General features: G+C 39.7%; 1 protein-coding gene across 1 annotated transcript; it reads left to right on the top strand.

Annotated features, from left to right (window-relative positions):
- Nucleotides 1–1013: 1013 nt before the first annotated feature.
- RSPH3 (radial spoke head 3) lies at nucleotides 1014–18259 on the top strand. The gene is made up of 8 exons (XM_036223330.1): nucleotides 1014–1317; nucleotides 4278–4365; nucleotides 8937–9078; nucleotides 10567–10712; nucleotides 11716–11919; nucleotides 13550–13712; nucleotides 15359–15445; nucleotides 15838–18259. Exons 1-8 carry the CDS (start codon nucleotides 1238–1240, stop codon nucleotides 16149–16151), a joined length of 1224 nt encoding a protein of 407 aa, XP_036079223.1. The 5' UTR covers nucleotides 1014–1237; the 3' UTR covers nucleotides 16152–18259.
- Nucleotides 18260–22511: the final 4252 nt, after the last annotated feature.

Genomic DNA, 22511 nt, shown 5'->3' with positions numbered 1-22511 from the left:
GACCATAAGCTTCAGAGCACCGGAGGGATCTAGATCTTAATATACTGGGGTTTTTTTTGTTTTGTTTTTTACCAGACAGTTCTAAGCATTTCACATTTATTAACGCTTTTCATTCTGATGACGAACTCTAAGAGATAAATTCTAGCGTCCCCATTTCAGATGGGGAAGATGTAGCATTAAACCATTAACCTGTGGGAAGTTATGGAGATAGGACACTGTAGAACCTGGATTCAAATCCAGGCAGCCTATGGCTAAGCTTTAGGAATAAATGCAACTAACTGGTCACCCAGGAACAGGCACTCTGCAATGTTTTTAACACTGCTAACACGAAAACCAAAGCCTCTGCGTTCTAAGCGCAGACCCACCCCGTGGTCCATAATTCTTCAGAGCCCGAGGCCTGACAGATGTAGGTACAAGGGGCCAAGAGACTCAACGAAGCTCCCACCCCGTTCCCAACATTGTCTGCGGGGCCGCCCTTGCCGCTCCGTGGACCGACGGCCCCGAGGTGCCAGCGACAGAGCGGTAAGCGGAAAAAACGGGGGTGGCAAGGCTGCGGGGGGCGGCAGCCCTGGCCGGGCCCGGCACGTAACAGAGCTGGGGGCCCGGCTGCCACACGCGTGCCACCGCGGTCCGTGCGCAACCCGGGGTGCCGACGCGGCCGGGCAGACCAGCCGGGGAGACCCTCCAACGAGCGGGAGCCTGGGGTAATGGCGCCAACACCAGCCCCGAAAGCCACAAGCCGAAGTGGGGCCGAAGACCGCTGCCGGGACGCCCCGAGGCCACCCCCCAGGCCGCCATGCCCCGCAACCCGGCCGGGGAGCTCCCAACGCCCGGCAACATCCGCCCCGGAGGCGCGGGGGGGCGGAGCCAAGGGCCGGAAGTGCGCCGGCGCGCAGGCGCCCTCGCGAAGCCCGCCCGCCGCAGCTCCGAGGCCGGGAGCCCGGGCGGAAGTCGCGGTTGCTGGGCAACCAGAGCTGGCGCCGCCGGCGAGCTCTGCGCTTCCCCGAGCCAGTCGAGCGTAGCGCCCACCTCCTGCCCTGGCAACTTTCCGTCGCGTCCGCCTCCGCTCTTCCCGTCTCTCCTCGCGTCCCGTAATCCCTGCCCTTGGCACCACGTAAACCTCTCCGACTCCCACGACGCCTTAGCGCCCACCTGCTTGGAGGCCAAGCTCCATCAAAAGCGAAGTGGTTCGACCCCGGACGTGGCCTCCAGGTTAACTGACCGCGCCTCTTGGACCATGGGCACCTACACCTACACCAGCCGGCCCCGGGCCCTGCCCTGCCAGCGCCGCCGTTACCGAGACGGCGTGATACAGCCGTGAGTGAGCCACCCAGTCCCTGTATGGTCCCCACCTGTCCCCCACCCATCGCGTGGTCCCTCCCCCCTGGTAAAACCTGCCTACGCTGCCTTCTCTTCTCTACACACTGCCGAAATACACTTTCTTCCCGAAGAACGCTTTCGTGGTGTGGAGGACTAAAGCAAGAAGGGCCATGGGTGGCCTCCCATAGTTAACTTTTTAGGGATATTAAGTTGCTGGCATGATTGATAACACGTACAGGGAACCGGCTTATTTCACAAAGTTTGAGTCAACTAACGTTTATTGTTGGCCAGTATGTGCCAAGCACCTAACCAGGGGTATTTACATACATTTTCTTTCTTAGTCCACAGTGCTGTTAAGTTGGTTTTATGACTCCACTATGCAAATAAGAAAACTGAGTTAATTGATAAGCAAGATGCAGGACTTTGTTTATATTGAACTAATCCAATGATTCAAGCCATTGGAAGGAGTGGGGCATATGTGTGTGTATTTGATTTTTCAGTTTGAAATTATCCTTATTGGTGATTTTCAATTTACAAAAGTAATATGTGCTTGAAGCAAATGAAAAGTAAAAAATAAGGATGAATAAAGGCAATGTTAATTACCTCCTTCCCACCACACTCCCCTTTCCCTCTCTAAACAAATTTAACAATCTTATATCATTATTCTACCCCTCCTCGTTTGTACACACATATATATGAACATATATATATATTTATATAGAAGATTTAGTTCCAAATAAATACAATTCCATAAAAATGAGCTTTTCTTCTCTGCATTACAAGCTCTAATTTTTTTCCTAATTTTATGTATACATACACATACATATTCAATTTTATATAAATATCTATATATCCTTTTTTATTACCTATCATTTGTGCTCAGGTGCATTCTTAGCGCCCCAGCCCCTTTTCTGGCAAACCTGCTCTTCCTCCCCTGCCCTCAAGGTAAACCATGTTAGTGATCTTGCGCGAATGCTTCTGTACTTTCTCCACTCTCACCGGTACATGTACAAATGTATAAAATATGCACACTGATACACACAAGAGCTTTGTCTGCTTCATAGCAACCATAACATATACACAATTCTGAGCATCTTCCTTTTCTCACTTAATTCTTGTGGAAATTCCTTCAATAATTTTTAATAGCATTATAGCCCCTGGTATGAATATACGATATGATATTAAAAATTTTCCACTGTCAATAGATACTCATTTTGCTTCAGATTTCTACCACGAAAAAGGAGGTTTCAGTAAACAATTTTATGTACTGGACTCTTTATGAGTCAGATTCCCAGAGTGAGATTGTTAGATCATGTATATTTTTAATATGAACAGATGGAATAATGCATGTCTCCAGGAATGTTTAAACATATCCTTTTCCCACATCCTCACCAGCAATAGGTGTTTTTTTGTTTTTGTTTTTGTTTTGTTTTTTAGCTTTTGATAGCATGAAAACTAAATCAAAGTTTTTCCTCATGGTTAGTACTGTGAGGCTTTAATCAAGTAAGCCTGTTTGGATTTTTTCATTCTAACAGATCACTGGTTACAATGTGTAGAATAGATTGAGAGGGAAATTTTGTTCCAGATGGTTAAGAGACTTTTGCAGTGGTCCAGGTAAAAGATAGCGGGGACAATGAGCAATGGATAGGTGTGAGAAAGATTTGGGGGGTAAACTCAATAGGACTTGCTGGATGTAGGGAGTTGGGAAGAGGAAAGAATCATGACTGACTCCAAGCCTTCTAGAATAAGCCACGTGTGTGGTTAGTGGCACCATTTAATGAAATAGGGAACACTAAAGAAGTAACAAGTTGAGTGAGAGAATAATAATTAGTTCAATTTTGAGGTTGCCTTTCAGACATCTTAGTGAGATGTCAATGAGTATATCAATTGGATATACATGCCTGAAGCCCAGAGGAGAGTTCTGAGCTAAAAATATATAAAATTCAGAGTTTTCGGATCATAAGTGAAGCCTTAAGAATGGATGAGGTCAGCTAAGGACAAGAGAAGACTGAGCCCTGAGAAAATCCTCCCATACAGGAGGAGGCAGCAAACACAGGCTGAGAAAGAGCAGTCGGAGAAGTCGGAGAAAAACAAACAAAAGAATACAGTTATGTCACAGAGGCTTAGGGAGGAGAAGGCTGCAGTGAATGAGCCGCCGGCTGAGCGGAACACTTGCCCAGAGGTCGAGTAAGAGGAGCCGCCAAGCCGCCTGGGCTCTAAGTAATACGAAGTTAGGTTATCCAGTAGTGGTTTCAATACACGATAAATCAGCTACCTGCTGGCCCCCTGAGAATCATTTCTGATAGAATACTGTTACTGGTAGTCTTCGCTACTTGGTTTCACAACCATAAATAGGAAATCATTTAAAGAAGTTGAATGAAAATCTCAACTGTGTGTTCTTCATTATTGATCACTGTGATGCCCCAAATTAAAATTTTATTAATATTTAAAACAATATAATTTTAACAGATCTTTGAGGTTAAAGAACAATGGAAAATTTAACGTATTTTATTGAGCCTGATTCTATTAATGTAACTTTTTATCCTTGAATCAAACTTTTGCCAGTTCTTTAGGGTGGGCCCCATTTCAGTTGGGCCATTTTTAATGTTAAGTAGTCTAACATTTTACAGCCTAAATCCAGCTCTCCCCCCTCACTAGCTAGGTGACCTTGGGCAGATTCCTCTTCTAGTTTACTTCCTCTCCATCAAATGGGCATTATAGTTCTCAACTTGAAGCTTGTTGTAAGCGATAAATAAAATAACATGTGAGGGGCCCAGCATACAATAAGCACCCCAAAATAATAGCCATTTGTCTTCTTATTTTATGGACTGTGCTAAAACAAAGATCTATTTTCTTAAAATACTTTTTCACCTTAGTCAAGTCTTATTAAAAGTGAATCGACTCCACTGATACCAACAGGCCGTTCCAGCACTTACTTAGAACGTGCTGTCTTACAGAGCGGAAGAACCGATGCCGTACGGAAACATCATGTACGACAGGAGGGTGGTCCGAGGCAACACTTACGCTCTGCAGACAGTGCCGCTGGTGAGTAGAGTTCGAAGAGCTTAACACAGAGCTTTTCACTAGGTGGGGTGAAAGACCCGTGTCTGTCTGTCTGTCTTTTAATTTCTGACTTGTTGCAGACTAGAATGCTAATAAAATTAAATAAAGATGGATTACTAGAAAATGAAAAAAATAAGTAAATAAATAAGACAGCAAAATACAGCATTTGCAAATCAATGTACTCTGCCATATCAACAGGTTAAAGAAGAAAATCCCACGACCATATTCATTGATGCAGAAAAAGTGTTTAACGGAATTTAACACTCCTTCATGATAAGCACAACAGATTAAGAATTGAGGGTGATCTCCTCAACTTGATGAAGAGCATTCACAAAATACCTACAGCTAATATTATACTTAATGGTGAAAGGATGAATGCTTTCCCGGTTAGACTAGAACAAGGCAAGGCTGTCCAGTCTCACCACTCTTACTCAGCATAGTACTGGAAGTTCTAGCCAGTGCTAGACCCATATCAGAAAGGAAGAAGTAGCACTGTCCCTAAGTGAGGATGACATGATCGTCTACATAGAAAATCCATGCAATCTACAGAAAGACCTAGAACTAGTAATCGGGTCGAGCAACAATGCAGGATACAAGATCAACACACAAAAACCAGTCATATTTCTGGGTACTGGAAAGGAACGTAAGGAAAACAAAATTTAACACATAGTATCATTTACAATCCAGAAACCTGGAAGAGTTAGGCATAAATCTAACAATAGGATCTATAAGATAAAAATCACAGAATACTGTTGAAAGAAAGATGATCTAAAGAAGTAGACATACCATATGCATAGATTGAAAGACTCACCACAGTAAAGATGTTAATTCTCCCCAAATTGATCTATAACACAATTCCTGTCAAAATTCCAGCAAGATTTATGTAGATCTAGACAAGCTTATTCTAAAATTCATATGAAAAGATAAAGGAACTAAAATAGTTTAAACTATTTTGAAAAAGAACAAATAATCACTCAACCCTATGTTAAGACTTACCGTATATAATATTTGTAATTATATCAAAACAGGGTGGTATTGGTGGAACAATGGAACACAGTAGAGAACTCAGAAATATACCGGCACAAGTACACCCAACTAATATTTGACAAAGGGACAAAAGCAGTTCAATAGAGGAAATACAGCCTTTCAACAAATGGTGCTGGAGCAATTGAACATCTATAGACCAATCAATCAATAAATGAATGAATGAATGAATGAATGAGTGAGTGAACCATAACCTAAGCCTTATACTATATACACAAATTAATTCAAATGGATCACGGATTTAAATATGAAGTACAAAGCTATAAACTTTTAGGGGAAAACAGCCTTCAGAATCTAGGCCTAAGCAGAGAGTTTGTAGATAAGACACCCAATCCACAATCCAGAAGGGGGGGAGAACATAATTAATTGGACTGTATCAAAATTAAAAACTGATATGAAAAATTCTTAGAGTGAAAAGACAAGCTACAAACTGGAAGAAAATATTTGCAAACCACATATCCAGCAAAGGTCTTATATTTGGAATATATTAAGAACTCTCAAAACTCAAAAGTAAAAAAAAAATAATAATCCAGTTAGAAAATGGTTCAAAGATGAGCACGTATTTCAACAAAGAAGAGATATGGGTGGCAAATAAACACATTAAAAATATATCAACATTGTTAGTCATTATGGAAATACAAATTAAAACCATAATTATAAGCCTGTTACAAAAGCTAAAATTTTTAAATAGTGATAATAACAAGGGCTTGTGAGGATGTGGAGCATCTGGAACTCTCACACATTGCTGATGGTAACGTAAAATGGCATATCCACTCTGGAAAATTTGTTCAGTAGCTGCGTATTAAAACTAACAAGCGCTTACCATTTGACTCCACAATTGCACTCTTAGACGTTTATCCCAGGGAATGAGAACTTATATTTACATAAACCTGTACATGAATGAACATTTGTAGCAGCTTTATTCATAATAGCTCAAACTGAAAACACCTCCTAGGTGTCTTTCAATAAGTGAATGGTTAAACAAACCTGATACATTCATACAATCAAAGACTACTCAGTAACAAAAGAACAACTACCAATACACTTAACAACTGGGTGGATATCCAGGGGATTTTGCTTAGTGGAAAAAAAAAAAAAAAAAGCCAATCTCAAAAGGTTACATGCTGTTTGATTCCTTGTATGTAACATTCTCAAAAGACAAAAACTGTAGAGATAGGGAGCAAATTAGTGGTTGCCAGGGGACAGGGATGAAGGTGGCACTTGGGAGAAGTATAAAGGAATTCCCAAAGGAGCCCCTTTGTGGTCGTGAAACAGGCCTCTATCTTAACTGTGGTGGTGGTTATACAAAGCTTTTGGGGGGACAAAATCACATAGTACCTTATACATAGACACAAACACAAACCAGTGCATATAAAAAATGTGAAAACCATGTTAATTATCTGTGTTAATATTCTGATTTTGATGTTATACTACAATTATATAAAATATCACCATTGGAAAAAACTGGATAAAGGGTACACAAGACTCTTATCTACTATTTTTCAACCTCCTGTGAATTATTTCTAAATAAAACTTTAAAACAAAATTTTTTTTTAATTAACCCTGAAACAGTTAAGTTGGGCAATATGTTTCTAAAATGAACTGGTTGCATTTACGGTACCCTAAATCTTTCAGGAGCTGACATCTGTACAGTCACGCTCTGCTTAACAACAGGAGTACGTTCTGCAAAGTGCATCATTAGGCAGTTTCGTTGTTGTGCGAACATCATAGAGGTGCACACACCTGGATGTTCAGCCTACTACACACCTACGCTGTATGGTATAGCCTACTGCTCCTGGGCTCCAAGCCTGTGCAGTACGTTACCATACAAAACAACACGAGATTAAATCAAGCACAAGAGAAAATGATGCGATCAAGAGACGCTAAATAAGAGATGGATAAGGCTAATGCCAGCAGAACATGGCATACTGTTTTAAAACAAACATTTTTTTGTAAGTAGAAATAATGATAAAAAAAAAAAAAAGCACAATGCGGTAGACAAACCAGTAACAGTCGTTTATTATCATCATTGGGTATCATGTACTGTACATGAGTGCGTGTGCCACACTTTCACATGACTAGCAGTGCGGTAGGTGTGTACACCAGCATCACCACAAACACGTGAGGAGTGCGACGGCCGCAGCATCGCTGGCTGACGGGGGCTCGCCGGCCCCGTTATAACCTGCGGGACCGCCATCATACCTGCAGTCCGCTGTGGACCGGCACGTTCTAGTGCACGGCCGTAATTCCGTTCCATTAAGAAAATGGAAATAAATCACCGTTGGTGTTTATAAAAATGTAGAATATATACACAAGGGGAAAAAAATCTTCACTAAATGATTTCAAAATGATATTCGTAATCGTATTAGAAAAAAGGAATTATAGGTGCTTTGGGGGGAGAGGGTAATGTGGTTATTTTATAATAAAAGAAAATGATAACTATAGATGGGAAGAGCTAGTCTACGTCAGGTATTCTGTTGGGCTTGTTACTTTATCATTTGATTTGTTCCTTAAAACCAAAACCGTAGATAAATGTTATTAATATTCCCGTTGTACGGATGATAAAACTGAATATCTGAAAACTTAGGTTATTAGTCCAGGCTTTACTAATCCTAGTAATCAATAAGTTGAAGAACTGGAATTTGTGCTTCTGAGTTAATGCTTTTCTTTCCACTACGTAATACAAACATGGGGCAAGTTTATGATAAATAGCGCTGCATTAGAAAAATAGCATAAAACACGTGGTGTCATTGCAAATTCAAAAAAACTGTGCACTTAAACGACGATAGCCATCGTGTTAGGGATGTGTGTTTTTTTAACTTTAAAGTTATTATATTGTAATTTCAGGTAAAATGTTCATAGAATTCTGATTTTAAATATTAAAGTACCTTCATATTTTCCCACTGTTTTCATATTTGCCTTGAGATAAGACAGGTTAACTAGAGAGGGATTTCAAAATGAGATAATAGATACGAAGTCAAGGACCTCCAGATAATACCAAACTACTGTGAATTATTATATTTTTAATCCCTTAGCTGTTGTTTCGTGTATTTGGACAGGCTTTCTTTAGACTGAGGATGTTTTCTTTGAGCTAATATATTTTGAAGGAAATTCTGTCCTAATGAAATTTAGATTTTAAAAAAATCTTGGCGCTTTTCAATTTCTTTACATATTAAAATTTATTATAACTGAAGATTATATCAGAATACTAGATTACTAGACATGAGAGGAATTCATGATAAAAATACTTGAATGAGGAAAAACAGTTTATGAGATAAGATTCTGCACCCTTTTATTCTAGTTACCAGTCATGCTTTAAAGTTTTATGCTTTGTCCGACACCTTCGTAATTACCCGGCATAGTTCAAATAAAATTTTAGTAATCAGGTTGCTGATAATTGGGAAACCCAATGACAGGTGCTTATATACTATCCAGGAATCACTTGTGGAGTTTTATGTGCTTTGAGAAATGGTGTCTAAACTTTAGATGCATTTTTCTGTCGCTTTTAGCCTGGGCAGCCTGATAGTATAGAGATCCAGCGACAACAGCAGGCTCAGAAGAGGGCTCTGGCCAGAAAACGCAACCGAGAGCAGCTCAGACCACGAACGCCAGAACCTGTGGAAGGCAGAAAGCACGTGGATGTGCAGACAGGTGTGTGCCGTGCCGTCGGCTTCGTGGCTCCTTGCTGTGCTCAGTTTTCTAAGTCAGCTCTTTTTTCACTTGGCCTTTATGTTATTTATTATCTTTTCTGCTATCCAGTACTTGCCCAGTCACTTGGTAGGAGAAGTCTGTCCATTCATTAAAACAATTCATGGACTATGGATTATTATTGTATTAGATATACCCAAAAGTGTGAGACAGGATTATTCTTTAAAAAGAATTTTATGACCAGATTAATTCTCTCTGAGCTCTTTTCACATATTTTTTTTCTCAAACTAGGATTATTTCTCACTTTTTTTTTAATAGCCCAACCTGAATTATGTCGGGCTTATAGAAGAGAGTAATGTAGTTCTATTTTGGCATTTTATTTGTCTTTCGAGAGGAGTAAACCCATTCAGACGGAGCCCTCATCCCCCCTCGCTGCGGCCTCCTCCTTCTCTCCTTTAGTCCTTTCACTTTGCATAGTCCCCCGGGCCACCGAGGCTCTCCCAGGCCAGTGCCAGGCTTTTCCTACTTTTCTAGCTATTCCCAGCTCGAGAGGCTTACCGGGACCTAGTGGGTCTAGCTGTGTTGTTGACAAAGTCCTGATAGTCAGACCATACTTGGTGTTTTCCTTGGACCGATGTAACTGCTGAAGACTCACCTTGCACCCTGCCAAGATGGTGAGTAGATTCATCAGAGTTATTTCCGGGTGGTAAAAGCGAGAGGAGCGGAACCATTCCACACTTTTTTCCCCACCTTGAGGCCAAGTCTAGAATGAGTATGTCTATGATTAGCCAATACAGTTGTAATTCTGTGAGAACTAGATTTTAATATTTATTTATCCCTTCAGAATATTAACTGATACAACAATAGCCACCTTTTTTGAGTATTTCCTGTATCTCAGAGACTATACCAGGTCCTTTACCTATGTATCTCCGTTATTATCACAAAGACTCCCAGTGACAGATAATTATGATCCCTTCACAGATAAAGAAACTGAGGCCTAAAGAGGATGTAATTTGGTAGGTCCCGTGTTCAACATCTGACTCCAGTTCTCATGGCCTTTGCATAACACCACACCGTGCTTATCTCATATAAATTTTCCCAAAGGTGAAATTCATTTGTCTATATCTGCATATAATCTGTAGGCTAGAAGGAGCATCAAGTAACATAGTGACATGGTGCATAATTTTAAAAAGTATCCAAGAATTTTCAAATTTTTATACATTTACTGTCTTAGGACTCAATTATAGAAGAGAGTAATTAGTTTCATTTTCAGATACAAAGCTCAGTGCTTTCTTGATGTGCAATATTTTAGCCTGACTTACTCAATGATCTTCCAAAAATATAAAAATGCTTAGTACAATATGTGAATCGAGCACTTTCTAAGACTTATTTTCTAATCCATTTAATTCTATAGGAGCTGAAGTTTCAGATACACATATATGCTTGAAATAGACCAGAATTTCAAACTCAATGTATGTGGTGTTCTCTTAGAATTATACCTTGAAGAAATTGCTGATCGCATAATAGAAGTTGATATGGAATGCCAAACAGATGCATTTTTGGACAGACCAACAACACCACTCTTTATTCCTGCCAAAACTGGCAAAGATGTGGCCACCCAAATACTAGAAGGAGAGGTATAGTACATTATTTGGACTTCCCTCTATCTTCATTATAAATAGGTAAATTTAGTTAGGTTTCATTAAAAGCTTAATATGAGTACAAACCACTACACAACAGGAAGATGCTACTTACTGGACTTCTTTCCAAATTTATCTCTAATAGTTCTATCCCGAAGTACTCAATAATGTTTATGATTTCCCCTCTTTACCCTTCAGAAATAAAAATCATTAGAAATGTTTTTAGAATATTTACACATTTGATTTTTATATGCCTGCATTCTTGCTTCATGTATGAATATAAGTAGGTTCGTATCAAATAAGGAAAAGTAATCTCTGGCATAAAAGATTCTATTAGTTGCTTATAGATTACATAACTTTTATGAAGATAATCTATGTTTTAAAAGTTCTAAAATAATTACATTTTCATATCAATGTGGAATGTATAAATTGACCAGTTTATGAAATTGAAAAGGAGAAGGCAGTGCTTATATACATAAAGATTTAAATGAGGTTTAAGACTTGAAGGAACTTAAATTATCACTGAAATCAGGAAATAAAATTAGTCTTCACAAGCTACATAGAAGGATATATTTGCCTCCAAGTCCTAGAGATGGATGGATCACCACGGTGTCCTTAGTTTTTCAAACCGTTATTAAAAACAACCAGTAAAAATTGAGCAGAAAGGGCAGAGAATAAGAAAGACAAGGATATTTTTTCCCTGAATTTCAGAGTTTGATCTTAAAATTGAGTGTCAGGGTTCATTTCTATGACTGCACAGATCTGTTTATAACTTTGACTTAATCAGTTTTTGCCTGTAAACAAAGTGCTAGTCTGTGTGCCTTGCAGGGCTCTTGAGTATTAGAAACAGCATAAATAAGTAAGGTCCCAGCACAGTGTCTGGCACACACAAGACACTCACTATACAGTATCTCGTTATTGCTACTGTTCTGGATATTTTTTCATTAAGAATTTAGTTCATGATCAAAATTTGAAACTAGCTTTGTTTTGTGTGTTTAAGCTCTTTGACTTTGATCTTGAAGTTAAACCAATGTTAGAAGTTTTGGTGGGAAAGACCATTGAGCAAGCTCTTCTGGAAGTAATGGAAGAGGAAGAGCTGGCCAACCTACGGGCCAGTCAGTATGCGTACGAGGAGCTACGCAATGCCGAACTTGCTGAAATTCAGAGACTCGAAGAGCAGGAGAGACGACACCGAGAGGAAAAGGTATGGGATTCTACTTTTCCTTCTTAGATCGTCTGGCTATTTAGCAGGTCACATTCAAAGTTACACGTGACATGTCACAGAGTTAAAGATCTTTGGAAATATGTTAGTGACCTATATGATCTGTTGTTCAGGTCTCTCCTGTTCTACTGATCATGGATCTTTCATTAGCTGAGTTGCATTTTTGAAATCCCAGCATACATAAGCGTTCCTAAATTGAGTTCCCAGACGTTCCTAAGTGAAATGATTTCAATTGCGTATGTCCCCACCGAAAGGCACTCTTAAAGATCAAGAGCCCCAGTGAAAGAAATACTTCGATTTGCCATGAGTCCGTGGCAGAAAAGGTGGAAAGAAAAAGCAGAGTATGTCAGAGGGATGTGGGAGAAGAAGCAGAGGATCTGGATAGAATCCCAGGTCTGAGTGGCCAGGCCCCACCCTGTACCCTTCGGGACTCTCTAGAACCACTTAGGTTCTTGTAGAATCTTTTTTAAATTATAGGTTTTGAAAACCTTTAATAAGGAAAGTTTTAGAATCCAGTTTTTAAAATATGCTAGTAACGTCCAGTTAGGAAACACGAAGCTCAGCAGTCCTTAGGGGTCTTTCTGGGCCTGGCATTAACTGTCATCCTAAGCTGTACACTGAAATGACAAATTGTAAAGGACTACCTGAGTGCCTGACAGAGTTAAAATGATTTCCCGAGAGTCCAGCTCACGCCGCAGAAAGGCTTAGTTATTGGGATAGTCTACTCATTACCTGGTCAAATGGACTTTTAGTTTTCCTTTAAATGGGTAATTAACTGTATAAAGAGTATAAGGCTTATGTTATGATAAAGATGGTATAAATTAAATGCAAGACTGTTTACAAATATAAAATGAACACTGACAAAATTAGTTTCCTTGAACCAATCAGTGAAATCTTTATCAAAGAATACTTATTTATTAGTTTATTTACTGTAAGGAAACATGAAAAAAATGAAGAATACAAGTCATCTAGATTTATATTTGCTTAAACGTTGAAACTAGACTAATTAGAAAATGTATTACTACTTCTACATGGGAGTAGAGAAGACATTTCATTAGCTTTATAGATATGTGGTATACAGCAAGAAGCAACAAAGAAAAAGAGAGGTTTTATAATTTTCAAAACTTTATAGATTCAGAGAATTATTACCAGTGAGACAGTTCATTGGCTCACGTTCTATGCTGAAAATGTCTAAGCTTTAATTTTCATATCAATAATGCTTTATGATACTAAGTAAAAATATAACTATTATAATCCTTTGATATCATCCATATGGTCAAACATGTATATTTTGAAATTGTTTTATTTGAAAATGTATCAGGAACTCCATTTTACCTTAACCCTCCATCTCTTTTCTGAGTTCAGTACTTACTAGCTGTTGAAATTCTGTAAAATCTTGATGAAAAATAGGAACCTTTAGTAAACACCTCGCTGTCGGTGTTTGATACGACCGTCGGTCGACGTCCTCCCGCCCACCGGCTTCGGTCCGGGTGGGGGCCGTGCCGGCTAAGTGCCCGCGGGCCCGGGCTTTCTCCGGCAGGAGCCCACCGGCTTCGGTCCAGGTGGGGGCCGTGCCGGCTAAGTGCCCGCGGGCCCGGGCTTTCTCCGGCAGGAGCGCCGGAAGCAGCAGCAGTGGGACGTGATACACAAGCACAACGAGACTTCGCAGAAAATCGCCGCCCGCGCCTTCGCGCAGCGGTACCTGGCCGACCTGCTCCCTTCCGTTTTCGACAGCCTCAGGGACGGAGGCTACTTTTTCGACCCCATCGAAAGAGGTTTGTGGAGGTTTTTATTCCATTAACTGGTATTCGATTAACAATAAGCATCCTCTTAACAGCTCAAATTGATCTCATGCCCGTTTTTATTTCGAATTGAAATCTTTCTATCTCTGAAGCAAAGGAAGTCAATTATAGTTTTAAGTACACGCTATTACTAGTAAGTGTCTTATAAAGATCCTGATTTTCGGATGTTAGTTTGTCTTTATGGAGAAGCAGCATTGGATAGTAGAAAGAAATATGGAATTCATGTCAGTTTCATCATTAACTAGCTCTATGACCTTCAGTTTCCTTGCATGTGAAATGAGGACTATTTAGGAGTTAAATGTCATAATATAGCGAGAAACTTTTGTAAGTAGTAAAGCACTACGTGAGTGTAAGTTGTTGTTACCTTTTTCTCTGCCGATTTCCTATTCTAATCACAAACCTCTTGGGGGCAGCTCTCAGGGTCGTATTAATACACTAGCCCGGTGCTGTGCTCAGCGTTGGAGGTTTAAGAAAGAGGAGACATGCTCCCTGCCCTGACAGAACCCAGACCTGGGAGCCGTCCGTCCGCGTCCCCTGAGTGCCACGTCCCCGCCGCCACCCTCCTGCCTCGGCCCGCAGTACCGAAATCCGCGGTGCTCTGTGTGCAGGTCCTATTTCAAATGGCTCGCGGTATCTGGGGCAGATGTTAGTAACGTTGATTTTCACTGATTACATATTCAATTCAGTACATAGAGGTCAAATTACAGACACATGACTAGTTTACATCTGTGTTATGCTTTGTAATTTATATAGTGTTTTTCGTACGTGATACCGTTTGACCCTCCCAGTAACCCTGGGGGGTGGAGAGGGCAGATTACTTCCCGAGCGCTCGGTCGAGGGCGGTGGTCAGGCCTCCAGCAGACCGGAACTCCGACCCCGGGCCCAGCGCTCTCCCCCGCCGCCTTCTTGGCTGTTTGAGTCACAGAGGCCAGCAAACTTCTTTCCTCTCATTAATTTCTGAAAAAGTCAGTTATGGATTGTTTAAAATCTTGTAAACGAGATTCATGCCTGGCTTAAAATCATTTATAATAGTGAATATAATAAATAGTCTGTCTCACTATTGTCACCCCATTGAAAAATAAAAATTAGATGCCTACCCTCCAAAAAAGCCATTGTGGAACATTAACAATGTATATTGTAATGGACCATATTTTTAAAAAGCTTACACAGTAGTATGGATTTTCATTTTTATCGCTAATGGAAGCACTTGGTTTCTGACCCGTTTCCGAATGGCCTTGTGCTCACATGCCCTCGAGTCGGGGCACCCTCTTTCCAGGCGTTGCATCTCTGTGACGGTCCTGCTCCAGATCCGCATCCCCACCTCAAGCCCACCTGCATGAGCCCTCCCAGACTGCACCTGTACAGTCAGCTCTGAGGGCTTTGGCTCCAAGGAAGCCCTCATGGTTTTGAAAATACTATTATTTCTAGTGCAATAGAAAGGAAATGGACCAGAACATACAGAGAGGATACGGCCAGAGTCGCACCGTATGAGTCTGTTTAACATCTCGTATTAAGAAAACGAGGTTGATGAAACTGTTACGTTAGGGTGAAAGCAGATTCTTCCTAATGATTCATAAAAATTACCTAATGATGAAAATTAATTTTTTTTTTTATTATAGATATTGAGATAGGATTCCTTCCATGGCTAATGAATGAAGTCGAGAAAACCATGGAACACAGCATGGTGGGAAGAATAGTGCTTGACAGTAAGTTATTTTATTTTACTTAAAAGTCAGCTCTAAAAATTTTCAGTAGAAAGAATAAATAGAAGAAAGATGTTAATTTTATCTTTTTCGTTTTTGATTTTCCGGTATATCAAATATATTAACAGAGGCACAAATTTTTGCCCTCATTATTATTTTTGGTTCTACAATTTGGTTACAATTACTATCTTCTTTCATTACTTTATAAATGACATCTCGTTAAAACCAGCATCGAATGTAATTCATACTCAGGTCACTGAGTGTTAAGCGGCTGACTTCATGTAAAAGGTTAAGATGTAGGGAAGAGACGAACGTTCGATGCTCATCTGTAAGTCAGCACTGTAACTGCTGAAGCACGAGGAGTCACGGCGATCTCTGTACGCGTAACTTTTCAGTGTTGATTCGCGAGGTGGTCGACAGGAGGCTGACGATGTACGAGCGGAAGGAGGACAAACAGCAGTCGGTGCAGCTCGAGGCCGGGCTGGGCGGCGCCGAGGCGGCGAGAGGCTCGCTGGCGGGTCCCGAGTCCCAGGACCAGAGCACATCGCAGTCACAGAGGCCGGACAGAGACTCCCTGCCGAGAACACTCCCCGAAGGCAGGTACACCGAGATAACGTCATCCCAGGAAAGGGAGCTCGTGGAAGAAGAAGAAGAAGCGGTGTCTGGAGAAGTGAGGAAATCCTTAGGGAGGGAAGAACTGTCACAGTAGAGGAGAGCTTGGGAGCCCCGAAGCCGAGCGGCAGCCAGCGTTGCGGTCAGGCAGTGGTGCCTGAGTCCCCTCAGGCCACAGGAATTATGCTGGATCTCGTCAACATGTCTTTTTGTCTGATGGACTGAGCAAATCAAATTTGTTAAAATAATAAAACTAATAAAAAGTGAAACTTAAATACTCCGTTTATTTAATAGTGGAATATCTAGAAGCTGTATTGTAACTCTAATGAGAATTATGCTTAATTACAAGCTTCCCATTATCACCACATACAACTAACAAATGTGTTTTTCCTTTATCTTTCTAATGTGTGGGTTAGTTTCTTTTTTTTTTTCAAAGTCTGATATTTAATGTTAGATATCAGAACCACCAGCCACTGAGCTTTTCTTCTGTATAGGAAAACTGTAACTTACTCTGTGCAAGAACGCCCAGATGTCATGGTACTGAAAGCTGTGGTGCCTCCTTTAAGGACCAAAAATACACCCTTATTTGTATAAAATGAACCAGAGAGTTACCCCTTCCACCTCCAATATTCAAATAAGGCCCAAAGGGTTCTGTGAGTCACTAATATGCTCTCATCTAGTATTTCACATTCCTGCTGTTAAAAAGTTTCAGGCAAATAAAGCTAAAATTCCTACTCACCTGTGCAAACCCACGCCCTTCCTCAGAGGTAAGCACTGCTATTAATCAGGGGTGTACCTTTTAGGCCTTTTTGAAGATATTTATATACATATATACTTGAACATGTAGAAAGATATGGGTTGACTTTTCTTTGTATCAATATAAATGTACTGTTTGCATTTTTCTCTTAACGGTATATCTTAGACCTTTCAACTTTAGTACATATAAATCTCTTTTTAAAATATGGTAAGATATTACATGTTGCAACTGTATTATAGTACAGGAATTCACATTTAACTTTTGAATCTGAACTTGTTTCGAGAGTATACCTGCATGATTGGAAATCATAGGTATTTTATCTCTGAAGTCATGTTGACTTTAAGCGATCACTGAAGTCCTCCGCAGCTTCAGGTAGATGTAGCCTATTTCTCTCAGAATATTTATAGGTATGTAAGCTGTAGTGACTTGAAATAACTTGGAGTTATTAACACATTTACCTTAATTTCTTGTTAAGTTAGGTAGCAAAAACATATCCAGATTTTAACAATGGAGAAAGAATATCTTTCTCCAGTTGTAAAAAAGACTTGTACTGTGTGACTATATAGCATCATATGGTTCTCAAACTGTTTCTCCATGTATACTATATCATTTACACCTCATAGCACCCCTTCTGAGGTATGTGTGACAGTATTTTGATTTTCATTCTTAATCAGTCGTTAGTTCGGTCAGCAAGAGAACGTTAACGGAGCTGCTGTGTGTCGGGCGACATGCAGGAGGCCGCAGGTGCACCTGGCGGTGCGGCCTAACTGCCGTCCTGTGCCGCCCAGGGAGAAACAGAAGTAACTGAGAGGTCAGGGCGCCGTCCCTGGGAAAAAACCTAGAGAGACAGGTTTTCTGTTATCTGAAGAAAAAAAGTAGTGAATCGAAACTTTAAATCTTCTCAAAGTTTATGAAGAATTTCTTCAAGCACATGAAAGATTTACGGTATGTCATCAGGCATTATGCTCAGGGTCCATGCCTAGATTTTTTTATTACTGCAAGCAATTTTACATATGGGTTAAAGGCATAAAAATCTTCCAAATTTGCATTGGCTTTGCTCACATTTGCTAAGACTCTTCTTATGAGTTCTGTTTCTTTCTGTTAACACTAAGCTCACAGAAGCTAAATAGTAACACAATGGACGATATGTAATAAATGTGTAGAGATTATCATCTCTGGCATAAATTCCCTTATCGCTAAAACAGAGAAGTAGAAGTGGTTTCCTCTCGTGCAGGCATCATGGCATCTAAGCCATTCTGACTTGCGTCGGCCCGAGACGTCCGTCAGGGCAGCACAGGGTGGTAACTGAAAGCAGACGCCAGAGCCAGACCACCTGGGCTCGCGTCCTCACCTGCAGGGATGCAGTCTTCGCCATGGATGAGGTGGTTTGCCCTTTTAATTAGGAAAAGGAACTGGCTTGTCAGTCTTGTGGGTTTTTTTTTTTTTTTTTTTTAAAAAGGAGAGTGAAGGGTTTGCAGAAGAAAAGAGTATTTGGAGATTATAATTACTTTAAAAGTCATAATGGGGATGGGAGAAGTGGCATTTTGCATATATCAAAATGTTAATGGTACCGATTTCTTATATCCTAGGAAACTTTCATTTCCTCCTCATGTTGTTAAAACACATTAACCACATCAGCTAAATTTTTTATCTATAATCTTAGTTTTCGTGTGCTTTGCTTACTATAGAAAATTGTAACACATTCTGCTTTTCTCTTTTGTTTATAGGTGAATCACAAAAAGTATGTATGTGTGCTTGTGTGTGTGTGTGTGTATAATATATATAAAGAGTATACATGCATATAATATATACATACATATAATACATATAATACACATATGTATGTTTGTATACTCTATATAATATACATACACATGTGTATATATACGCATATATATACACACACACATAACTCAATAGCCATAGCCATGTACCTCACTTATTTATTTAGGATAAAGACATTGTGAAGAGGCTCCAATGTAAGTTTAATTGCTCCATAGACCAAATAGCACCTATTGTTTCTTAGCCATAATTCCTGGGTCTAATCAGAACAAACTTCCTCCAAGCTTGTTCATAGTCAGTGATCTGAAAAAGAATGTTACAAATAGGGTGTCACTATCATTAAAAAATATTGGTGGTATTGGATTGATGTCTGTAATTCTTTGAATTAGGTCGTATTTACCTTTGCATTTTAGTGATATTAACTTACAAATTAAACTTTAATAAATTGATAATTTAGATTTTTTTTTGTTTTTTATAAACCATGAAAATAGCATAACAGGTATATGAGTTAAAAGATACAATAATGGCATTATAGGCTTGTTTGTAAATGAAGTCAATCAAGATACTTAAAAGTGTGAAATGTCAGGAAAAAGGTATCTTAAAGATAAATTTAAACAATTTTAAGTCCTTTTGAAAATAGAGTTCAAAATGATTAAATTTTATCACTATATGCATTCTGTTGAGATCCATGTTTACCACCAGGTGTCAGTAAAACCCTAAAGTTAAGTTAACTTGCCTCCAACTTCAAAAGTAACGACCATAAAGAGACCTTGGTAGACAAAGAGCTCAGAACTAGCTGCACTCCTTGAGGTCTCCAGACTCGCACTGAATGTTTTATCTTTCCTAGAGTCGCCTGCCAGCTCCGTCAGGGTGCCGGTGGACTCCAGCCTGTACCTCAGACCCTAATAGTGTTAGTTTTAGAATGGACCCTACCTGTCTTATTCTTCAATCTTCCATCCAATGCCGGATCCTTAACAGGTGCTTATTCAGGCTTTATTTAACTCCTTAAGGACACGGCTTTCACTCTATGAGCTGCTCTAGAATAGGGATTCTGTCTTAGTTTTGTCTCCCTAGGCCCAAGGCTCTGGTAAATATTTAGTCAATTACATTGTTGTACAGTCCGTATTCTTAGAATTTTTTTTATACGCAGTCAAAATCTGTCCTATTATATAACATATGCTTTTTAGTCATAATATGATTATGGCGGAGGGAGACAGAATAAATTTATTACCATATTAGCACTATCCTAGACTCCAGTACGTTTTTCTTTTTTCCCAAGTTTTATTTCTCCCCATGAAATATCACCACTCTTCCCAATTATTCCTCATATAGCATAGTTTCAGAACTTCTGCAATCTCCATTCTGGTTACCGTTACCTTGAAACTCCTTTTTGGTCAATGTCATTGTAAAACTTGTTTCCCAGAATTAGGTATACTATTATGGATAGAATCTGATTTAGCAATGAATATTGTGGGACTGTCCTCTCTCATGATTGTACATCACCAACTCAATCTAAATTCGGATATCTAGAAACTTCATTTTTAGAACATAGGGGAGAAGAAACCAAAATGACTTCTGGGCAGTCACAGTGTCACGAAGTCCAACCCGCTTCTAGCATGTTGCTAACCAGTGTGGCTATTGAATATTAACCCCAAAGCATAGTAGAAGTAACAGATTAACAAGGAGTGAGGGACTGCTATGAGAAGACCCATAGGCTAACATTTATAAGAGAAAAGGCAGGAAAAAAAGTCAGGAAAAATAGATAATTCAAAAAGCACAGCAGTCTGGGGCCAAAATTGAATCCTCAGCAGATCCTCGAATACATCATTATGGCACAGCACAGAAATTAATATTATGGAGGATGCACTTCTGGATGGTGGAGTAAGGCTCCTCCATAAAAGCAATGAGAACACAGGCAAAAATTCTAAAAATATCAACGTTTTCAGAACTCTGGGAATTAACCAACGGTTTGCAACAAGGAAGAGCATTTATTCAAGAAAAATGGCTGAATCTCGATGGGAGCAGTGGGCTTTGTGGTATCTTAACTTGCCCTATTTCTATCTCATTCTTCCCAGTTCCACAAAAGTCTCGAAAGCCAACAGACTCAGACTCACAGACACCGAGAGAACCAGGAGCTGAGCAGCCACTGAATGGAGCGAAACAGGCTTAGAGCTCCCCAGAAAGCCACACCTCCAGAGAGTTGTCATAATTTGACCTGTCTGGCAGTTTCCTGGAGAAGTTCATTTACAAGGTTTCTCTTTATTTAATCTGACTCAGAACTTGCTCAATGAAGAAAGTCCTAACACTAGGATATTTGTAAAAGAAAAAAATCAGCAATTGTTTAACATCACAGCTGCCTGAAGCAGAAATACCAGTTGTAACAAACAGGAGAGAGGCTGACCGAAAATCTTCAAAGGGAAATCTGGGGAATTAGATGTCAATAGGAGGCTTTGAAGAGCTTTAGTACATTTCTGGGAATCTATATGTAGGGTGATTTGCAAGGCATGCCCAGGAAAGAGCTGAGAAGACTCTAATCATTCATCTCTGGCTGACCTTGAGGTTCTACACAGCCAGAAATTAAGAGCTAAGTCAGAATTGGAAACTACCTAAATAATGAAGGCATGTCCCAACACACAGAGAGCCCACAAGCAAAGGGTGAAAGACTTACTGGTTCAGGGCATCTGAAGGAAATCTCTGTTTAATCATTAGCTGGTGACTAAACTAAGCAGAGACTTCAGTGGAAGCACACAACAAAGAATACAGACTTTCCAGAATTTGCTCAAGAAGACCATTAAACAAACAGCATAAACAACAAACAACAACAACAACAACAACAAAAACTCAGATTGGGGGAGTGGAGCCAGAATCTGATGTCCAGGGTTACTGCATTTTAATTTTTTTAAATGTCCAAAGTCCAACCCCCCAAAATGCAAGACATGCAAAAAATAGGAAAGTTTTGTCCATGCAGAAGAAAAAAAGCAGTCAATGGAAACTATGCTGAGGAAGTCCAGATTTTGGCTTTACTAGAAAAAGACATTAATCAACTATTAGAAAATGCTCAAAGAACTAAAGCAAACCATGTCTAAAGACTTAAAGTATAAGAATAACGGCTCACCAAATAGTGAATATCAGGAGGTAGAAGACATTTAAAAAAAGAGAGAGAGAGAGAGATTCTGTTGAAAAGTACAATCACAAATGAAAAATTCACTGCAGGGCTTCAACAGAAGATTTGATCTGGTAGAAGAAAGAATCTACGAAATTGAACTTAAGTCAATTGAGATTATCCTGTCAGAGGAACAGAAATAAAATGAATGAAGAGAAATGAGTGAGGTATTATACACACACTAATAGACGTGTGATGGGAATCCCAGAAGGAAAGGAAGAGAAGAGGGGCAGAAAGAACATTTGAAGAAACCATGCCAAAAACTTTTTCAATCTGATGAAAAATGATAGTATCTGCATCCCCAAAGCTCAATGAACTCCACGTAAGATAAAAGATCCACAGCTACACACATCAGAGTCAAACTGTCAAGAGACAAAGACGAAGAGAATCTTGGGATCGGCGAGATGAAAATAATGCATTATGTACAAGCACTCCTCAGTAAGATTAACAGTTCACTTCTGAACAGACACTATGGAGACTGGAAGGCAATGGGATCACTGAAAGTGCTAAATAAATAAACAAACAGCATAAATGGGTTTGAAGTTAAAGGACAGAAAAAGATATGACACAAGCAGTAACCAAAAGAGAGCTGGAGCGGCTATACTAACATTAGACAAAATAGACTTTAAACAGAAATAGTTACAGAGATAAAGAAGCATATTTTCTGATAATAAAAAGATCAATCATCAGGCAGACATAACAATTATAAATGCATATGAGCTTAACAATAGAGCCTCAATATGAATGAAGCAAAA

This window comes from Rousettus aegyptiacus, unplaced genomic scaffold, assembly GCF_014176215.1.
Source record: "Rousettus aegyptiacus isolate mRouAeg1 unplaced genomic scaffold, mRouAeg1.p scaffold_m13_p_1, whole genome shotgun sequence".
Classification (NCBI taxonomy): Eukaryota; Metazoa; Chordata; class Mammalia; order Chiroptera; family Pteropodidae; genus Rousettus; species Rousettus aegyptiacus.
The sequence above is the reverse complement of the archived record's forward strand: the minus strand, read 5'-3'. Positions and strand labels throughout refer to the sequence as shown.

What these genes read in the sequence shown, in the direction of transcription:
- RSPH3 (XM_036223330.1), top strand. Translation starts at nt 1,238, where the DNA reads ATGGGCACCTACACCTACACCAGCCGGCCCCGGGCCCTGCCCTGCCAG. An exon ending in CTCTGCAGACAGTGCCGCTG is followed by an intron (nt 4,366 to 8,936) that starts GTGAGTAGAGTT and finishes TGTCGCTTTTAG; the next exon opens with CCTGGGCAGCCTGATAGTAT. An exon ending in GGGAAGAATAGTGCTTGACA is followed by an intron (nt 15,446 to 15,837) that starts GTAAGTTATTTT and finishes GTAACTTTTCAG; the next exon opens with TGTTGATTCGCGAGGTGGTC.